The following is a 16331-nucleotide window of genomic DNA, read 5'->3' as shown; positions in this document are numbered from 1 at the left end:
ATATTTATAAAGTTCTTGGCATACAGTAAATGTCATGTAAGTGGTTGTTCAGAATTTTTAATTAAGCTAACATTTATTGAGACTTACTATGTATTAGGTTAAATGCTATAGGCATGAATTTGCCTCAGATAATCTTCACAGCAGCCCATGATGAAGATACTACGATTGTCCCCATTTAAAGATGAGGAAATTGAAGCACAAAAAGATCACATGACTAAGCCAAGGTCAAGCACAAACGCTGAAACAAGGATTTGAACTCAAGTCTGACGCATGACCTACAATTTTAACATAGATTACAAGGTACACTATACATTAGAAGCAGTAGCCTCCAGCTGTGCTTTAACTTAAAAAGAGGGCAGGGAGAGGAGAGACTTTACTGAAATAAATCAGAATATGTATTTCCTGGAATAAAGTAGGGTATTTTAAAAATTAATAAAGAAAGATCACTATAATACAAAAGCATGTATATATAAAGTAACATAATGTCTGATATTTGTCTTAAAATAAAATAGCTTCAGGAAAAGGCGAGGATAAAAGAAACAAGATCAGACATGCATTGATAATTGTTAAAAGCTTGGTGATAGGAATATGGTGGCTCGTTATTTTATTCTCTCTACTTTTGTAAATTCTAAATAGAAGTAGGGTGCACAGATTATAAATACTTTCATTACACAAGCAAACTTTCTTATGATTCCCTGTATCAAAGCCATAAAAGGATACTTGATATTTATACATTTTACAATGTATAGATAATCTGTGAAAGGATGGTCTCACTTCAAAAAACTGAGGATCTTCTCAACCAAAATAAAAATTTAATAAAAGTATTTAAGCACATACATACGAATATGCATATTAAATGGCTATCTGCATTTCCATCAACTTGTTAAAAATATTTGCTGGACTAATTAACACTTTCTTTTTTCGTGTCTTGCTTCTGCCTGATAATCTCTATGATTATGATACTCTCTGGTCTGTTGCCCAGAAAACGGATGGGTTTGTGACAAAGAGGAATCTATAACATGGTCACAACTGGACAATATGAATAAAAAACAGAAATCTACTTCAGTAAGAAACATTTACAGGGGCACCTGGGTGGCTCAGTGGGTTAAGTCTCTGCCTTGGGCTCCAGTCATGATGTCAGGGTCCTGGGATCGAGCCCCGATCCCCACATTGGGCTCTCTGCTCAGCGGGGAGCCTACTTCCCCTCTCTCTCTCTACCTGCCTCTGCCGACTTGTGATCTCTCTCTCTGTGTGTCAAATAAATAAATAAAATCTTTAAAAAAAAAAAAAAAAGAAACACATAAAATGTCTTGCCTCAAATTGTAGTTGATTTTTTAAAAGTTGTAATTGGAGGGCACCTGGGTGGCTCAGTGGGTTAAGCCTCGGCCTTTGGCTTGGGTCATAATCTCAAGGTCCTGGGATCAAGCCCCACATCGGGCTCTCTGCTGGGCAGGGAGCCTGCTTCCCCCTCTCTCTCTACTTGCCTCTCTGCCTGTGATCTCTCTGTCAAATAAATAAATAAAAATCTTAAAAATAAAATTAAAAATTTTTTTAAACAGTTGTAATTTGTTTTTATACTAATATATATCAGTGGGTTTCTGTTAAATATAAATATAATTAATAATTAAATAACATTCTATATGCTCTAAATTATAGTCAAAAAAGCTAGCTGATACTAAAAGGAAAACTCAACATTTATTAAGCCAGACACTATACTAGGCATTTTCATACACATTACCTCTGTAAACTTAAGAGATTATATACATTTTTATAGAAAGAATATTAAAGTTTAGACAGGTGAAATAACCTGCCCAAGGCCACAGAGTTTATTAGCAACTAAATTGCTATTCAAACTCAACCTCAGTTACAAAATCCATTCTTCCCACCACTGTATCAGACTATACCATATGGGAGGCAAACATCTAAACTCAAAAAAACTTAAACATTTATGGCCTTTTTTTTTTAAAGATTATATTTATTTATTAGAGAGAGAGCATGAACAGGGGAGGGACAGAGGGAGAAACAGGCTCCCCACTGAGCAGGGAGTCCCAAACAGGCCTCCAACCCAGGACCTAGGGATCATGATAGGAGCCAAAGGCAGATGGAAGGCAGATGTATAACTGACTGAGCCACCAGGCGTCCCTTTATGGCCTTTTTAAAGTGGACCACAAAATGTTTAAGTTACCGGTTACGTATTTTACAGTGGCAGCTTGGGTTTAGGTAATGAACGACAGCTAAAACAAAAAAGCATTATGTCTGCTATTGTGTGACTCTTTTCCCCCAAGTCTCTTAATTCCAGCCTCAGGTTACTCATCTCTAATATGGGGAAATTAATATCCTTACTGTCCAACTACAGGATTACAAAATTCAAAGAGGATATGAAAAACAATTTCAAAAACTACAAAATAGAGGGGCTTCTGGTTGGCTCAGTCAAAAAGCATGTGATTCTTGAACTGGGGGCTCCTTAAACTTGAGCCCCACATTGGGTGTAGAGATTACTAAAAATAAATAAGCTTCTTAAAAAATTATGTTAGAAACCCTACAAAACACAGATAGAGTCTTTTTTTTTGGCCTTAAAATGCTGAAAACAACAGTGTTTCTTTTTTCAATGTAAAGTTTTCTAAAATAATTGTCAGCTATTTAAATTCTACACCCTCTATTAACATTTCCAGAATATGTCTCAAACTTTTTTTTCTAAGCATATTCCAATCATCTCTTTCTTTGGCTTTCCTTAACCTTTAAAATAATGCAACAGTAAAGATACAATGCTTTTGTAATAAATAATTAACATTCTGTTTCAAAATGCTCAACATATAAAAGTTCTAAATTCTGAATTTTCAAACAAAATATGTGTTTGGTGTCACTCTTTTAGTTATACTTATGATTATAATGATTGAGCCTTTTCATATTCAGTTTATGTATAAGAAGATAGAATTAAGATCTGGAATTCCAAAGTAGAACACCCAACACATAATTTTTCGTGATTTTGTGGGGGGGTTTTCAAGGCTTCTCAAAGCAGATACAATAAGCTAACAAGCACATCAAACACAGCAACAAAATCCACTAAAACATTCAGCTGCTCTAAAAGAAGGATCAGGCTCTTTAGGAGAATACTACATTGTATGAGTTTGCAAAGTTTCACACTTTCTCATTTAAACTCCATTTCAGAGAAAGCCTTTGCATACTCACACAATATGCTTTAAAATGGCACTTTGCTGACCTTCCAATAGTCCAGCTCTATGAAAATTCTGTGATGGGTGTAACTTCAGAGAATCTGAAAAACACAAAAAGCATTAAGTACTTTTTATGCTGAATGACTTAAGAAAGAAAAAAAGGCAAGGGTGGCATAAATCTCTTACATAACTGCCATGTATTTTTAAGAGCTAAAGCCCATATCTGCGACTATACTCTGCAAAAGAAGATGGAATTGCCTCTACACTGGTCTCTATGGTAAACTTCGATTTTCATAAAGCATTTGTTTCATGGAAAATTATCTGATGATTACTGCACAAATGGTGTTAATGTCTTGACTATTTTTAGCACCCAATTGTAGCACATTAGCCCTCTTCTAAGAATCATCTCTTGATATCATCTTTTTTCTTCTGACTCTCAAAACTACAATATCTCCAACTACTTCAGGTATGATGCCTGAAAAACATCCTACAGGATGTTGACTGCCAGCTAAAGTCATCAGAGCAACAGACAATGGCTACAGTTACTAAGTAGGACTCTCTGTACAAACCCAGTCGTCAGTCTGTAAAGTCCAGTACCTTCCAGAGTAAACCATCTCACTCTGATTTCGCTTAAACAACTAACATTTACTAAGGTGAAACTGAGGTCCCCCTTTCTGGAGGGGGTAGAATCAGCGGATGGATACATCACACCCAAACTGAAGAAACGCTGGATTTCTCAGGAAGGAGGCTCACAACGGCACATAATTTCTTTTAATATGGTGAAATGAGTAGCTAATAACCCATCTACGTCTTTTGCCCCTCCCAGGGGTTTAAAAAGTGGTGAAGAGTGTAGTGGGAGCGTTCTGGTTTGATGCCCCTTGCACAGGGAACCTGTTCTAACACATTCTTGTGGAGCCCAGTATAGGAATTTAAACCCGGTAGAGATCAACTCAAGTGTTCATACCGTAGATCCCGGGAATCCCCTTTAGGCCCTGGCCAAAAGAGTTTAAAAACGGGAATCTCTGTCCAATGCCCCCTCCCTGCAAGGAGTCCTGGAACGGCAACGAAAGAGAAAATTCTCAAAGGACAGCGTCAGTGCCTGAGCTGGTACCCCTGGGACGGGAGAGGAATAAAACTAATCCAGAGAGAGCACTCCTATCTTTGTAAAAAGAGAGGACGATGTAAGTCATTAGAATGCCACAGAGGTGGAAAGAGAGAAAAACAGAAAATTCGGGCCCATTCCAGCAATAAGATGACGAGGAAAGGAAGAACGCCTGGTCGAGGGGGGCCGTCCCAACAAGGGGAGGGAGTGGACTAGGCCGGAGGGAGCGGGGGGTAGAACCGCGGCGCACAAACAACCTGGAGGGGGGAGAAAAATGGTGCCCCTGCACCCAGAAGCGGCTCCGAGCCAAGCCGCCCGTTTGGGGGCAACTTTGCTGGGGAGGATGGCCCTGGTAGGGGGGCCGCGGCGCACGGATCGCAGCGGCCCCGGCACGCTGGGGCCCAGTCTGGGGGAGGGGGGAATCCCTGAGCGGGGGAGGCCGGGACCAGCCGCTCGAGGAGTGTGGCGGGGACGGACACGCCGAGGGACTCTCAGAGCGACTGGTGCCGCAGAGACCCGGGGCCGACGGCAATTGGGCTCCGTGCGGCCCGCGGCTCCGCGGGGGAGGGGCCGCCACTCCTCCCCTGCCCCTTCCACCATCACCCGACTCCATCAGCCTCTCCCCACCCCCCTCAAAACAGGCCCGACCGGCCCGGGCTTGCCCCCACCCCCGACGGGGACCCCTCTGGTTCCCCCGGGCCGGGCCTCCCCGCCCCCACGCCCCAGCCCCCAGCCTGACTCACCTCGCGAGTACAGGGACTTGGGCGATTCCAGGTCTAGGTCCGCGCTGAGCAATGAGATGAAGTCCGAGGGCATCGCAGCTCGACCCAGCCCGGCCCGAGGGCAGCGGGAGGGGGGGAGCGGCGGTGGCGGCGGCACCTCCTCTCCGGGACCGCGGGCACCGAACCGGGGGCGGCGAGGCGAGGGCGGCTGCTGCTGCCTCCTCCTCGAGGGCAGTGACTTCCACCGGGCCGAGGACCGAGGAAACGGCAGCGAGGCGGAGGGGAAACTCCACGGGGACTAATTCCCGGCGAGCCAGGAGGGGGGTTCAGGGCGGGGAAAGGGAAGGGGGGGAGAGCCAACGGGTCCGTTTCGTGCTTCTCCTCAGCGAAAACTGACGGTCGCCGCCACCGCCGCTGCCGCTGACAGGAATCTGAGCCCCGCCCCCCGCGGGGCACTGCGCAGGCGCGGAGGGGGGCGCCCCAAAGCCTGGAAGAGCTAGGGCAGCCGCCGGAGGGCGGGGAGACGCGCCAAGGAACAGCATCAACAAGGGCTTCGCTTCCTGCCGCCGCGGCCGCCGCTGCTGTTTCCCAGCCGGGAAAGGGCCCCGCCAGCAGGGAGGGAGGCAGGGAGGTGTCCGCGCCTGGGGCCCCGGGGAGGGAAAAGGTATTTGCGCCGACCTGGTGGCGGCGAGCCCGAGGCGGCCGGCCCAGCGCCGAGCTGAGCTCAGGAGGAGACGGACCTGAGGGAGCCGAGGTGACTGCCGGACGGAAAGGACCCCAGAGTTGGGTACGGCCGGCCTGGGCGGACTGGCTTGGGGTCTCGCAGGGGAATGGAGTTTCGTCTCTTGGACAACCACCAGTCCTTTAGGGTTTCATAGGAGTCTTCACCTTGAGTTGGCCCAGGGACTGTCAAGCTCATTTCTTAATTAGGAAATGACAGACCATATCTAAAAACCTCGAGTTATTGGTTGTTTTTAATTAAAGTACCTCCTTCGTCCTTTCCCGTCCCCAGTTTTGTCTCCCCTCCCCCCATCCTTTAGAGGCTGAAAATTCGAAACAAAACATAAAACCAACTTTCTGATTGTGCTGGGTGGCCGGGTTTATTCGGAGTAGGAGATAAAAAGCTATTTAAAAATTGGATCCTATGAATCCACCTGGTTGTCCTAAAGGAAAAAGGAAAGAAGCACAGCTAAACACCACTCTTCCAAAACCCTTTTACTTTTTTACCTTTGGATTAGGCGAGGATGGAGGAAAAACACATTTAATTGAGTTTCTTCTATTATGTTCATGGGGCCAAAAGTTTCCGTTGCAAAAACTGAAAATCCTCACCTACACCGCAGACCGTTTCCTGACTCTAATAGACTTCTGAGAAATTTTTAATCAAGTTATTAAAATATCAATTGGAGTGCAGGGTATGCATCTTGGGAAATAATTTTAATCTTGTATGGAATACTGATGCCAGCAATCTCTGGGCAACGTTTTTAAGCTATTAGATTTGGGGTGCCTGGGTACTCAGTCGCTAAGCGTCTTGCCTTTCGGCTCAGGTCATGATCTCAGGGTCCTGGGATTGAGCCCGGAATCTGACTCCCCGCTAGGCGGGAAGCCTGCTTCTCCCTCTCCCATTCCCCCTGCCTGTGTTCCTGCTCCCACTATCTTTATCTCTGTCAAATAAATAAATAAAATATTTAAAATAAAAAACTATTAGATATGGCTTTAGTTTTGTTACTTTATCTACACAGATAGTTACAAATCATAAAAATTTACTCTTGTGTATTTCATATATATTATATAGATATATATATAACTGGTATATATACAAGTTATAAGTACATATATACAAGTATATATAATCCAAGTATATTTACAAGTGTACACACATACACACACACACATATATATACAAGTTAACATCTATCTATATATGATGTATCTATCTATACAATTTATAGAGCCTTTTCCCCAGGAAGTTGGGCCGTTCATCTGGACTTGGGAGTCCTGGAGATGGGGAAGAAACTCTCAATGAAGGAGGTCCCAGTGCAGGTGTCTCTGGGGTGGGGCTCTTTGTAAAGCTTTACCTGCAGACCTAGAATTTAAACTTGTGTCATCAGAGTCTCCCTATCTTTCCATCTGAACATCGGATTCGGGTTGCCCAATTATCTTCACTGCATTCTGTGCAGTAATGAATCAACCCTGTGAGCATTTTCTTCCTGTCAGAGGTAAGAAAGCTTTTCAGAGCCATCCCAAGATGGCAAAGCAGAACAGGAAACTACTCTCAAATCTCCATTGCCACTATATGCTGTTGCAACAAGTCCCAAGGGAAGTCCCTTCATAACTCGTAAGAGCCTAACTCATTTGAGAGGAAGATTCAGTCAAGTTGCCCAACAGGCCAAGGCCTTGGCCAAAGCTTTTGAATTGGAGCAAACACCTGATGGAGACCCACACCCCCCACACACACACTCTCCAGCCATTAGTCAATACAAAACGTGAGGAGAGGAAATTGGGACTTACCAGGCAGAAACCCAATACTTAAAAGTTGGGTGCATCACTCTGATATATCCCTTTGCCCCAGACTTATGTAATCATTCAACAAACTTAGGATATAGGAAATCCCCAGTGCTGTTCTGACCCTAATTAACAAGTCAAGAATTGGCAAGGCCTCTTCCTTCCCCTTTCCCTCAACACTTCTCTGCCCTTTTTTGCTTTCCCAACCCCCTTCCACAAGTGCTTTGTTGTTTATGTTAATCAGATTTCCCCTGGCTTGGTAAAACCCTGTAAAGAGGGGGGCCCCCAAGTGTGACTTGACCCAGACTGAATTCTCCTGGATGGATTCTTTAGACTCGGGCCTCACCCCATCAGGCCTTGCATCAATCATTGATTATATCTCAATGGATATTTGAAAATTCAGTGTTCCTCTCACTTCCTTTTACAGAAATACATTTTTTGAAAAACTGTTTAGATGGGTAGTTTTCATGGCCATGCTTTGCAACAGCATGGAGACCTAGATTTCGTGTTATCCTTAAAATTTCAGCAACTAAAAACACGAATTCATTAGTAAACATGTGTGCTCTGCTCTGATCACAAAAGATAAGACCGGCCTGACATTCAGTTACTAAAAATAACTATCCGATCAGTAAATTACATACTATCCCCATTTCCAAGGATATTCCCTCTGTAGTCATTAATGTCTCTTTACTTCTCCTTCTATTCAATCTTTGAAAGAATCTCATGTTGTATTTCAAAAACCACCCATTCCTCAAATATACACCTTCATAAAACTTTGTGCACAATAAAAAGTAAAGCTTTAAGCGTGTAAAATTTGTAAATTTCCTCTCATTGAAAGTTACAATAGGATTATGGAACAAAACTTAAAGCAGATTTAGTAGTTTGTAGAATTCCTTTATATCGCTTCCCAGTCATCATATCACATTCCCAAGTTACTTGATTAAAATTTCACAAGAACCCAGATTCAACTACAAGGTTGTATAGATTATGCAATAGAGTGGCAGTCTTTATGCTTGGTGGTGTGTTCTTTAACCCCTCCTGGACCTGTTTAGGCACTTAGTGAATTGTGTTGCTGGATCTACTCTAAATGAAAGAGGTTCAAATATCAACCACTGAAAAGGAATTAAATAAACTCATACAGAACAGAGGAATGCGTTTTCACAAGATAATCTTTGTCATTGTAATACAATTAAGGCTGTTAAAATAATTTTGGTCACATGGATATTGTAAAGAAACTGCTAAACAAACACAAGCTCTGAAAGGAAAATTTCCAGAACAGTTCAAGTCATGGACAAGAAAAAATTTTAGACCAAAAATGATCTCTGCTCCACCTTGGGTGCACTCCTTAATAATAATGGAGAATTGGTGGTGGTGGGACATAGCGATGAGTGCATTTGTGCTGAAACTGTAAACAAAGTTTTATTTGATTATGATTATGCGTCGATTTTCACCCTTAGAACATGTTCTAGCAAGTATTTCTCTTTTTAAAAATATTTTATTTGTTTATTTGACAGAGAGAGATACAGTGTGAGAGGGAACACAAGCAGTGGGGAGTGGGAGAGGGAGAAGCAGGCTTTCCGCTGAGCAGGGAGCCCGACACGGGGCTCCATTCCAGGACCCTGGGATCATGACCTGGGTCAAGGCAGACCCTTAACGCTGAGCCACCCAGGTGCCCCTCTAGCAAATATTTCTGAAGGCGAAATTAGTTTTGATAGTTTTGCCATTGGATTTAGAACATTTTCACTCCTTACATCTTTCACTGCCCAAATCTGGTAATCAGGCATCTAATTCACTTTGATGAAGTACTTCTGTACTTTATGACTGGGTCGGAGTCAGAGTTGTCATCCAGAGTCTTAGACCAGTTCAGTCTCTTAAGATCTAGAATAGTTGCAAGTCCTGAGCTACAGAGCCATCAGCTTGAATTGCGAGAACTTGGTGAACAGTGGAGAAAGGAGAGAAATTTTAATGGGAAATTAGAAACCCCTGACCCCATTAAACCAAGAAAGGAAGGAGAATGTCTCTAGGTCATCCCAACAGTAGTCAGGTTGGACTCATGTAAACTGCATTCAAGTCCTTATTCATACTGGCTTTGACACCATCATGTTTGCTAAGATGCTCTTTCCACATCTAATCATAACGTGAATAATCTAGTAGCCTCACCTCCGCTGTGATATTAGTTTGACCAAGAGTATGAGTTAGAAATGGTTTTACAGGGCTACCTGTGTGGCTCAGCTGGTGGAGCGTCCAGTCTGACACTTGGTTTTGGCTCCCGTTGTGATCCTGGGGTCATGGGATCGAGCTCTGTATCAACTCAGCAGGGAGTATGCTTGAGGTTCTCTCCATCCCTCTCCCTCTCTTCCTTACCCCATGCTCTCTCTAAAAAATAAATAAAATCTTAAAAAAATTTTTATTTATTTTAGAGAGAGAGAAAGACAGAAATAGTGAGAGCACCAGTGGTGAGGAGAGGGAGAAACAGGCTCCCCACTGAGCAGGGAGCCCAATGCAAGACTCCATCCCAGGATCCCGGGATCATGACCTGAGCTGAAGGTAGATGCTGAACCAGCTGAGCCACCCAGGCACCCCTAAATAAATCTTTTTTTTTTTTTTAATTGTTTTACAGTTTCCTATTACCTTCATTCTTAACTCAGGGAGCTTTTTTTTTTTTTTTTTTTTTTTTTTTAAGATTTATTTGAGAAAATGAGAGAACACACATGTGCACACACTGGGAAGAGCAGAGAGAATCCCAAGTAAACTCTGGCCTCAGGACAGAGCCCTAGTCGGGGCTTGATCTCACACCCCTGAGATCACGACCTAAGCTGAAATCAAAAGTCAGGTGCTTAATTGTCTGAGCCACCCAGGTGCTCCTTAATTTAGGGAGTTTTTTAACCTGAAGTCCATGGATTTCTTTCAAGGGATCTGTGATCTCTTTAAACTTGTATATAGATTTTTACAAGCTTGTATCTACATGTACTTTTCTCCAAAGGATGAAAGTCTTGGAGTGCTGGGGTGCCTGGGTGGCTCAGTCCATGGAGCATGGGGCTCTTCCCCCCCCCCCCTTAAGACTATATTTATTTATTTGAGAGAGAGATTGGGGGAGGAGGAGAGATAGGGACAAGCTGAATCCACGCTGAGCACAAATCCTGATGAGGTGCTCAACAATCACACTTCCCTGAAATCATGACCTGAGCTGAAATCAAGAGTTGGAGCTTAACTGACAGAGTCACCCAGGCACCTCACATAAGGGTCTTGATGTCGAGGTTGTGAGTTTGAGCCCCACATTGGGGTAGAGATAACTAAAAAATAAAATCTTAAAAAATTATTTTAAAAAGCCACAAAGGAGGGATGCCTGGGTGGCTCAATGGGTTTAATCCTCTGCCTTTAGCTCAGGTCATGATCCCAGGGTCCTGGGATCGAGCAGGCTCTCTGCTCAGTGGAGAGCCTGCTTCCCTTCCTCTCTCTGCCTGCTTCTCTGCCCTACTTGTGATCTCCGTCAAGTGGATAATAAAATCTTTAAAAACAACCACCACCACCACCACAAAGGATGAAAGTCTTTAACTTTCATAAGATTTCCGGGAAAAAAAAAATCCATTACCCAGAGAAGATGAAAAAAAAATTCCTCTATATGAAACAAATCAACTCTTCCCTCTTTCCACAAATGGGCTCTAGAAACTATGCTAGGTGCAGGAAATACAAAGCTCTTACGAAGATGAATATAAGAAGTCAACTGTCAGCCTGATGTGGGGGACGGCCTTTAAACAAACACACAATGCATTGTGACAGGGGCTATGCTAGAGTTTTGTGCAGGTACTAGAAACCAATTACCTTTCATTTTATTAGTAAGCTGACAGAGGGAAGAGGAAGGAATACCATCTAACACACATCACTTTCTTCTCTGCCCCTTATACCCCCACAGGTGATATCTCTTCACGCCAACCACAATTTCCTACAGTGGCTAAGAGTGGCTAGACAGTTGCAGGGCAAAGTCCTGACATACAATTGTTTACATTGTGAAGCATCTCAGCTATTATGTGTTGATACAAATATTTCAAGAAATACCTGGGCTTCATTGGACTTTGTCAGTGGATTGTCAAAAAAACACTGAGTATCTTTCTTCAGCTTTGCTGAGGATTATGGCTGACTATATAGGTTAGGGATGCAACGATAAATTAATTGAAATGGTCATCTACCACTAAGCCCAGAACTGAAGGGTGAAGTTGAAGTTCTTGGATAAACTAGACTGACTTTAGAAATGACATATTCCACCTGAGAAGCATTTGTTTCAGCTGAATAAGGAAATGGGGACCGTTCCAAACATGGGAAGAGGCATGCGAGGGATCTGCCCACATCTGTTAGAAGCTAATTATAAGACACGAGGCTTAGAAACAATACTCATTTATGTATTCATTCACTTTCTCTATCTGCAAAGAATCTTGTTTTCCCTTCAGAGTCCAGCTCAGATTTTACCTCTCTGAATTCACCCTGAACCTTTCTAAGCAATATGAATTATTCTCTGGGTTTCCATAACATTTCATCCAAAATGTTAGTAGAGCAATCACAACAATGAATTCCAGTTCATGGGTCTCTCTCTAATATATTGTGAACACTTAGTTGTATAGTCTTTGACAAAGTCAAAAAACATAAAACACATCTTTGTCTTAAATAACTTCTGATTGATTTCGAGCACATCACTTTAGCACCCACAAGGAATGAAACAAACCCTCTATTATGCCATTTGTTGATATTGTACTAGGAATTTGACATCTGGTACAGATTAATAGAATAAAAGAAGAAACTGGAAAGTTAAGACAAGGTTAGAGGGGAAAGACCACAAATAAGGATTTTGTTCTTTATTCTGTAGGCACTGGGGAGGTATTGAAGGTTTTGGAGGAGGGGGATGATGAGACCAGAGCTTTTTTTGAAGAAAGTAACAGAGACAGCAGTGTGAAGAGTAAATTGGCAGCTGAAAGCTCAGAAAGAAAGCCCAGCAAAGGCCAATGACCCTGAAGGGTAAAGGCTGAAAACGTGGAAAGGAGGAGTTGTTTATGCAAGACATTGTGGAAGTAGAATCAAAAGAACTCAGATATTGCTTAAATGTTGAGAGTGAGAAAAAAGTATGAGAATAGTTAAGAAAAGGAGATAGTGAGAGAAGTTTGAAACATCATCAACAGGATCTTCTTCGTTGGAGTCCAGTAGTTTAATGTGCTAAAAAAATAAAATACTTGGGGCGCCTGGGTGGCTCAGTGGGTTAAAGCCTCTGCCTTCAGCTCAGGTCATGGTCTCAGGGTCCTGGGATCGAGCCCCACATCGGGCTCTCTGCTCAGCAGGGAGCCTGCTTTCCTCCTCTCTCTCTGCCTGCCTCTCTGCCTACTTGTGATCTCTGTCTGTCAAATAAATAAATAAAATCTTAAAAAAAAAAAGATTAAAAAAAAAAAACTTAACAGATAAGCAAATACCACTTAAACATGAATCACCCAGGAGACTTTATACTTTGGTACATGGAGCAGCAAAATCTCTGACCAGAAAAGGAATTATCCTAGATTTAGTTTTTACCAGTAGGAAAGCCAAGTAAACATAACTTGCTGAATCTCAGGGAAAGAGTAAAGGGATAAGAAGCAAATCTGCATGGGCACGTGTTCCCGGGGTTCACTCCAAATATACTGGAGTATTAACATATAAGCTTTTAAATGTTTATTTTCATAGTAACTAAATATGGAAGAATTTCAAGAATTCTAAAGGTTAACAATTCTTCCAAAAAAGAAAAAAGAAAAAGAGCCTGTAGAGATAAAAACAGCCCTAACGTCTTTAAAGAGCTTCAATTTGCAAACCTTCCACTCGTGGAAGTCTTGGGTAATAATGGACCTAAGGTTTACTCTGTAAGGCCTGGACCAAGGACCAGAGCATTTAAAAACCAGGTATAAAACCGACTGAGGGAACTCTGAACTTCCCCCTGACCACCTGAGCAGGAACTACAAGGAACACGTAGCTGGTCTGCCCTTTGTAGTTAGTTAGTTAGTCTAGTTTAGTTTATTTAAGTGATCTCTACACCCAATGTGGGGCTCAAACTCACCCACCCTGAGATCAAGAGCTCCATGAACTACTGACTGAGCTAGCCAGGCACCCCTGCCCTTGGCAGTTATTAAATAAATATGCTTTGGGGCTGTAGGAGGAATATGATAAAGGGAAATCCAAAAAGAAACATTCAGCAAGAGAAAAACGCAAGAAAAGAGCTGATGCAGAGTTGCTCCAGTAGGCCTCCCTCTGGAAGCAAACCGGAAAATGTAATCGGTAGAGTGGCTCACGAGCAGCTCCACCCCCGCCCCCCAAATCCAACTTGGTCTTCAGTACTGAGGGCCATCTTTGAATACGATGCCCAGTGAATTTTAATTTTTTCTTGGTAGATGTGGTATTGTCTCTATCATATTTATATAGCTTGGTGGTCAACAGCTACCGAAGCAGTATATAATCATTTATATGATCCAAGGAAATATCTGCTAGATCTGTATTTCTCATGGATGTTGCATGTACCTATTTTTGTTAAATCCGACACTACTCAATGAAGTAGGAAATGAATGGACTTGAAAAACAGGAGTCCTAAATTCTAGATCTAGGCACTGAGGCTACTAGGATGTCCACTGCTGGAATGTCCAGCAGGTAGTCCTTTCTTCAGGGAATAGTTTGTGTCTTCCCTCTGGACTTAATCCTGGGTGAGGTTAGGCAAGAGCTGCTGGCTTCCCCTTGTCCCAAAGAGGATAAGAGCCCGTCTGGAGCGGAGGGAGCCGAGGGAGCAAAGGAAGCACTGCCAAAAGATAGAGAGAAAAACCCAGAATCTGAAGAAAAAAAAAAATCATTTGAGTCTCTGGAGGAGGCCACACTGGCCTTCAGTGATCTGAAATGATCAGTTCTTTTCCCTGCTTAAGAGGTTTGGGATTGGGTTTTCTGTCCCTTCAAAGTAAGGAAATCTTAACTTGACATAACCTGCCCGGGGTTATGGAACTTTCTTGGACCTTTGTCTCCTCTCTGTGAAATAAGTGGGTTAGATTATTTATCAGGCAGGCATTGTGTCTGGCTGCTAGCAACAAACTTAGAGGTTTTAGTTTTCTCCTACGAGAAGCCTGGATTAGGCAATCCAGGCTAATCTCAAAGACCCACAATGCCGTTAGGCACACAGACTTTCAAGGTGGCCCTTGTTCTCATGCCTATGAGATGTCACCTCTAAGCAACCTATTTGCATTCTAGGTCAGAGGAAGAAAGAAGGGTAAAGAGGCACCTGGGTGGTTCAGTCAGTTGGAGGTCGGCCTTCAACTCAGGTCATGATCTCAGGGTATTGGGATCAAGCCCCATGTGTCGGGCTCTAGCTCAGTGTGGGGGGTAGGGGAGGACTCTGCTTCTCCCTCTTCTCCCTCTCCCTCTGCCCTCCCACACCCCCACTTGTGCTTGCTCTCTCTCTCTCTCTCTCTCTCGCAAATAAATAAATAAAATCTTTTAAAAGAAAGAAGAGTAAAGGGCAAAAGGGTCAATTCTGGTCCCTGTAAGACCCACACAGTGGCTTCTATTTACATGTCATTGGCCAGGACTATATCACATGATCACTCCATCTGAAAGGCTGGGAAATGTGTGGGGTTTTTTTAGACATGTACATTGATGCCCTGAACACAATTGGGGGTCAGTTGGCAAGGAAGAGGGGTAGAACAGATGTTGGGTAAACAATTTCAGTATCTGCTGCAGACTGCAAAAGGTAACCTCCCTCTTTGTAATTCTGTCATCCTAATCTTTTTTCTCTTTTGGTTTACGTCATCTTTTTTAAAAAGATTTTATTTATTTATTTATTTATTTATTTATTGACAGAGAGGGAGAGAGACACAGCGAGAGAGGGAACACAAGCAGGGGGAGTGGGAGAGGGAGAAGCAGGCTTCCCACTGAGCAGGGAGCCCAACGCAGGGCTCGATCCCAGGACCCTGGGATCATGACCTGAGCTGAAGGCAGATGCTTAACAACTGAGCCACCCAGGCATCCCTACCTAATCTTTTCTTAATGAAAAGAGTTAAATGTTTTCTGGGAAGTAAGCACATTTTTAAAATCTCAAATTTTGAAGAAGTAGAGGTCCATCTCATAAAAGAATGATAATAGGTACATATGAGATACCAGGTTATTAATCAAAAGCACTTCACATTTATTAATCTCATTAATCCCAACTGTTCTTAAACCTTCCTTCACTGAACTAAGTTGCCTGTTCCTTCTTTCTCACTTCCAGCGCTTCTCAGATGATTTCATATCCTCATCTTTTATCTTCCCAAGTAAGTTGTAAACTAGGAAAGAGCAGAGCCTGACACTTAGCACAATGCTAGATTTGTAGTGGACAATCGAGAATGGTCATGCAGCTGAATGAATGAAGGAATAATTGAAATCTGAATTTCTATATATTTTCTCTCTTCAGAGCTCTGTCCTCAGTGCTTGCTTGCTAACTGACAGCACCTCAGAGTCACTGCCAAGGCAATTTGTATCCTAGGCAGAAGGGTTTAGAAAGCCTTGTATTTTCTACCTCTAAGTCCACGCCACCCCTACATATTCAGCTTGCTGTGGGAGTGAGCACCAGACCATCTCCCTTCACCTAGCTGCTTCACTGAGGCCCCTTCCCATTTTAACTGATTAAAGGTCTTACCTTCAGGAAATTCTTAGGTTTAAATTAAATTCCTTGCAAGCCATTTCCTCTTCCTTTGCTAAGCTGACAGAACACAGCAAGTAACATGTTTGTCGATGTTTATAAAGGCCTGAGTAGGTTTTCTTTTTTAATAAAATTTACATGGGTGTTTGATAGAGCAAAAGCAATGCATT

At 42.8% G+C, this 16331-nt stretch overlaps 1 protein-coding gene across 3 annotated transcripts in view; it reads right to left on the bottom strand.

Annotated features, from left to right (window-relative positions):
• NFAT5 (nuclear factor of activated T cells 5) overlaps positions 1-5442 on the bottom strand; it is a 115416-nt gene extending 109974 nt beyond the window's left edge. The window contains exons 1-2 of one of the 3 annotated variants that reach the window (XM_004744545.3): positions 5019-5442; positions 3221-3274 (exon numbers count right to left, since the gene is read on the bottom strand). In XM_004744545.3, the coding sequence (XP_004744602.2) occupies positions 3221-3274; positions 5019-5091 (127 nt within the window). In that variant the 5' untranslated portion in view covers positions 5092-5442. The other 2 variants (XM_004744546.3, XM_045076238.1) reach the window with 2 other exon arrangements.
• Between the last annotated feature and the right edge of the window lie 10889 nt (positions 5443-16331).

This window comes from Mustela putorius, unplaced genomic scaffold, assembly GCF_011764305.1.
Source record: "Mustela putorius furo isolate JIRA1106 unplaced genomic scaffold, ASM1176430v1.1 tig00000174_pilon_pilon_pilon, whole genome shotgun sequence".
Taxonomy (NCBI): domain Eukaryota; kingdom Metazoa; phylum Chordata; class Mammalia; order Carnivora; family Mustelidae; genus Mustela; species Mustela putorius.
The sequence above is the reverse complement of the archived record's forward strand: the minus strand, read 5'-3'. Positions and strand labels throughout refer to the sequence as shown.